This window comes from Balaenoptera borealis, assembly GCF_965194805.1.
Source record: "Balaenoptera borealis genome assembly, chromosome: 15".
Lineage (NCBI taxonomy): Eukaryota > Metazoa > Chordata > Mammalia > Artiodactyla > Balaenopteridae > Balaenoptera > Balaenoptera borealis.
In genome coordinates, this window is record NC_138871.1 from 71,772,130 (window position 1) to 71,777,685 (window position 5,556).

At 42.5% G+C, this 5,556-nt stretch overlaps 1 protein-coding gene across 2 annotated transcripts in view; it reads left to right on the top strand.

Moving 5' to 3' along the window:
- The first annotated feature begins 1,161 nt into the window (after positions 1-1,161).
- The window catches only part of ASXL2 (ASXL transcriptional regulator 2), a 138,622-nt gene continuing 134,227 nt past the window's right edge, over positions 1,162-5,556 (top strand). Inside the window, exon 1 of one of the 2 annotated variants that reach the window (XM_082356866.1) lies at positions 1,162-1,568. In XM_082356866.1, the coding sequence (XP_082212992.1) occupies positions 1,512-1,568 (57 nt within the window). In that variant the 5' untranslated portion in view covers positions 1,162-1,511. The remainder of the gene's footprint in view (positions 1,569-5,556) is intronic. The other variant, XM_082356867.1, reaches the window with a different exon arrangement.

The window sequence follows — 5,556 nt, forward strand, 5'->3', positions numbered from 1 at the left end:
TTATGAATTGCTGATATGCGGCTGTCTGATCAATGACTGAAGGAGAAAAATAAGGAAGTATCTAAATGCCTCTCAAACTCCCTATTAAGACTTTGTGTGCGTGTGTGTAACAGACCCCTTTTAAAACTTGAGGAAAAGTTATATGAATCTTCTCAGAAAATGCACAACACACAAAATATTGCCCATAATTTTAGGGGGGTCCATAAACTTCTGAAACCTATCCATGGACTCCAAGTTAAGTATTGTTCTCAACTGTCTTTTCTCCCAATAAACAGCTCAACTCTCTGTCCTATTTTAGAAAATAGTAAGTTAGTAGATCGGAAGCAGCTTCTGGAAGCAGGTGGATTTGGGAGATCAGTAGGCGTTACTACACATTCTGTACTTTGCTAAGTATAAAGACATGGAAATGCGATGGGAGATGCCACATTCTGGATCTTTCAGGAGGCTGTTATGGACACTACAAATAATTGTTTCTGACCACAGATACAGCTGAATCATTCAGCAAATATTTACCGGGCTCCTGATATGTACAGGCACTGTGCCAGGGAGCGAGCTCACCAAGATAAAAAAGACATCATTTGTGTCCTTGATGAGACATTCGCATGTAAAAGCGTGAATGTAGTTACTGGTGGCCTTAAAATAAAGGTCACCTAAGACTGAGAGGCATTCTGGAGAGACGGAAAGGACTCTGAGCTCGTAGTTTGATTTTTGGCTTCACCATAGTCTAGACTCGTGAGTTTGGCGTCACTCAATCTCAAATTGCTTCATCTACCAAAGGGGGTTAAAAAAGTGGACGAAAATTGTTGTAAATCTTCAAAATGATAACCTTTCTAAAAATGAACGTGGACAAATAAAAAATGAAAGTTCGAGGCTTACTGAAAGTGATAGTTGGGAGGGTCGCCCCTAGAGAGAAGAGCCCGGGTCTCCCCCCATCTCTATAGCCACCGCGGCGCCGCACGCGGTCAGAATCCACTCAATAAACCTTCCGGGCCGGATCAAGTTCCGCTTCCGCAGGCAGGTTTTCGCTGTAGGCAAAAGCGCAAGACGCCCGACGCAGCGTAGCGTCGGACCTCCCCGATGCGCATGCTCTCTAGGCGAGGCGGAGCGCGGAGGGCGGGGGAGTGGCCAGGCGCGGCGGCTGGCCGGCTCGCTCTCCCTGCATCCCCGCGCGGGAGGCGGGGGCGCGCGCGCGCTCGTTCGCGCGGCCGGCTGCGTACAGTAGTGACGGCCGCGCGGGAGCGGTCACATGACCGTAGCGGCTGCCTGTACAGTAAGGACCCAATATGGCAGCGGCGGTAGCAGTGGTAACGGCAGCAGGAGGACCGGCCGCCCCATAGACCGCCCCCCGCGCACCACCCCCGCCGCTTCCTCTGCTTGGGTGCTCCTCCGGCCTGACTTCCCCTTTCTCCCATCTTTCCCGGCACCGCGGGAAAAACAGCGCAGGGCAGAGCAGGCAGGGAGGGCGGCCGCAGCCCGGACACGGGAGCCTCCCAGTCAGTTCAAGACCCGACATGAGGGAAAAGGGCCGTAGGAAGAAGGGCAGGACCTGGGCGGAGGCCGCCAAGACGGTAAGGAGGAGGGAGCGGACGGGAAGGCCGGGAGGATTTCGTTCCCTCGCCGCCCGCCGGTTGCAGGGGAAGGGAGGTCACTGGCCCTGCGACCCGGCTGAGGGGGCACAAAACCGCGCGGCGAGGGCGGAGGTTAGTGTCGGGTTTGTGGTCCCTGTGGGAATGGAGGCGCCCGGCGGAAGAGGGTCGCCGCGGGGCTGTGGCTTCTCCCTGCATCTGCGACGAGTCCTCTTGGTGTTTTGAAGCTGCCTCTCGGGGTCACGACGCTCTCGCCCCCGCTCTGTGGTAGCCCCCGCCCCGGCATGGGGAAGTCTCTTGGGCTTGCACAGTAACCGGTTCTTCTCCCTTGTGTGGCTGAAGAGCCCCCATTGGATGCAGATAGGAGAAGGCTTGTGCGTGTACCCAGCCCCGGAAAGAAGAGGGGAGCGCTGGAGCTGGGTAGAATTGACCCGCTGTAGCGGACACGCCGCCTGACCCCGGGCCCCTTGCCTGTCTGGGCTCCCGGATCAGGCCGGAGGTCACGAGGCTCTTGTTTTACGTTTGTTGTTGGAGCTGAAAGTGCAGGAGGTGTTTAGAAACGAAGTAACAGGTGGGACTTGTAGAATTTTTTTTTTCTGTTTCCGTAGAGACCTACTCTGAACAAGGCAGCAATGCATGGTGGGACCTGTAGTTTACCCGGCCTTGACTTTTCCGTAGCTAAAGTGATGGTGACCTCACGAAGTTGTAATTAGTGGATAAAACCATCTTTTTTTTTCCTTCTGAATTTATTATAACGAAATTTAGAGGTAGGTTTAAAAAAATAGAATATTGAGGATGAATGAGAAGTTACGTTTTATGAAAAAGTTAAAAGCGTCCACTATGTGGAAATGAAAGGTTTGGAAAAGTAAGGTTTATTCCATCTTTGAGGGCGCAGCAGAAAAGTAATAGGATATAAAACAGCATTTTAGTGTTGGGAAGTGAGAAGGACTGGAGGCATTATCTTTAATGGTGAATCATGTCAGTAATACTTACACAACATGGAGAGCCCTTCTAAATGAACCTTTATTATGTGTTGTGTTTTATTTTTTAAAGGGGAGTTTTCTGAATATAAAAGTAATAAGTGTTCACTGTGGGAAAATTAGTGGAAAATTATAGATTTTTAGTATAAAGAAGGAAATAAATCATGTATTTCACTCCTCAGAGCTCTGTTAACATTTGGTATATTACCATCCAGTCTTTTTTATTTATTTCCCCCAATCTGGGTCCTATTGTTTATTCAGTCTTACACATTTGTTTTGTAAACCTTGTGCATTTGTTTTGTAAATGTTTTGTGTTAGGGGGTTGATGAGTCTTCAACTTGTATGTGTTTTAGTTGGAACTGTGAAAAAAAGTTAGTGAATAAATAAAAGCACATTTTATTTGTTGAGTGTTTTCACTTAACAGTATGTCTTCGTAATTGTGACTGCTGGTCGTTTCCCTCTAAAGAAAAAACTCTAGAAATAGTTTTTTTGGGTGGTGGGGAAATTGGTCCTTCACAAAAGACTATTTTACTTTGTTCTACTTGATTAGTACTACCTCAGGACCTCTTTTATTTAAGGAAGGATGGTAAATTTTATTTATAGGTAAGCAGATCCCAACTCTAATTATGTTAATTAATTTTAAGTCTCTAGAATGTCATGAGTACTTTTTGAATTATCTCTTTGGATAAAATAATCATTGGGAGATTGTGACAGGAAAAATTTGCATTTACTGTTTAGATTTTCCTATAATAAATTAGTATATTTGCTCATTTATAATAAACATTTCAAGCCTTAACTAGGTATGTGAAAGTACTTAAAAGATGTAAAGACTAGTTTAATCAATAGAGCTCTGAGTTCTGAAGGGATTAGTATATTAGTGGCTTGGTATTTTTATTTGATTCTGGCAAATGTATAAGACTTCAGTCTAAATAAAAATGAATTTTAGAAAGAGAATGGTGACACTAAAACTTTTTTTTCTTTTTTCTAGTAGCCAAAATCTAGAAAACACTCTACTCTTTTTTTTCTTTCTTTTTTTTTTAACATCTTTATTGGAGTATAATTGCTTTACAATGTTGCATTAATTTCTGCTGTATAACAAAGTGATTTAGCTATATGTATACATATATCCGCATATCCTCTCCCTCCCACTCTCTCTATCCCACCCCTCTAGAGGTCACAAAGCACCGAGCTCATCTCCCTGTGCTAGGCAGCTGCTTCCCACTAGCTATCTATTTTACATTTGGTAGTGTATATATGTCCATGCCGCTCTCTCACTTTGTCCCAGGTTACTCTTCCCCCTCCCCGTGTCCTCAAGTCCATTCTCTACGTCTGAGTCTTTATTCCTGTCCTGCCCCTAGGTTCATCAGAACCACTTTTTTTTTTTTAGTTTCCATATATATGTGTTAGCATACGGTATTTGTTTTTCTCTTTCTGACTTACTTTACTCTGTATGACAGAGTCTAGGTCCATCCACCTCACTACAAATAACTCAATTTCGTTTCTTTGTATGGCTGAGTAATATTCCATTGTATATATGTGCCACATCTTCTTTATCCATTCATCTGTCGATGGACACTTAGGTTGCTTCCATGTCCTGGCTGTTGTAAATAGTGCTGTAATGAACATTGAGGTACATGTCTCTCTTTGAATTATGGTTTTCTCAGGGTATATGCCCAGTAGTGGGATTGCTGGGTCATATGGTAGTTCTATTTTTAGTTTTTTAAGGAACCTCCAGACTGTTCTCCATAGTGGCTGTATCAATTTACATTCCCACCAACAGTGCAAGAGGGTTCCCTTTTCTCCACACCCTCTCCAGCATTTATTGTTTGTAGATTTTTTGATGATGGCCATTCTGGAACACTCTACTCTTTTTTGTTTGTTTTACCATCTATAAAGTGAAGGATTAAAGTAAACCTCAGTGTTGAAAAGGTTTCTGTTTGTAGGAGGAATAGGTAGAAGTAAATGTGAAAGGAATAGACAAAAGTAAATCTTTTAATATTTTCAGATGCAGAATAATGAGATCAGAAAATTAGTGGTTTGACAAATGGAAAGTTTAACTTTGACCTAAATTAGGAAACTGTATATTTATAAGATCAAGAGGACCAGGAGAAGTAAGTCTTAAACTTATTTCATAGGCATTAAGGTCAGATGTTCTAGGAACAGTTTCAGAAAGGATATATTAAAATTATTTACTGAGTATAGGCAGTATCTGCTTCCTATTTCATTGTGTTCTTGGTACCTGCATTGTAGAGTTATCCTGTTTTAGGGAGCATTATTAAAATGGGGTTGTATTCCTGACCAATGATATAGCAACAGATAAATAAAATTCTTCATTCAGTAATATATATGTATATGTACATACGTGATTTGGGGTGTTGTGTGTATGTGAGAGAGCTATACAAATTGATATAAGATTGCTATAAACAATCTGAAAAAGCAAAATAAGATTCATAATTATTATATAATTATAAAATTATGCCAAAAGGCTGATTAAATGTAGAGTGTAGACTGGTTCCAATAACTAAGGACATCAGACAGAGAAATAATGGGGTTGAGATTCAACTGAACTTGAATGCTCATTCACATTCACTACACTGGATTGTGTCCCTACTGATCTTATATTTGTCTCATATAAGTACATTAGTTATAAAAAGCATTATTCAAGTATTTAATTAACAGTCTTACATGTTTTACATTTTATTATTATTATTTTTTTATTTTTGGCCGCGCCCCACGGCTTGCAGGATCTCAGTTTCCCAACCAGGGACTGAACCCGGGCCATGGCAGTGAAATCCTGGAATCCTAACCACTAGGCCACCAGGGAACTCCCATTACATGTTTTAAATTTCAAAGGTGGCAGTGATGGTGGTGATGAAGTGATTTGGATGAGAGATCTGTAGTAGAGTGTTTGGTGCAATTTAAATGGAAAAATTTGTAGTAAGCCAGAGATATTGAGAACCATTACATTGACTTTAGAACTATGTTCAAAG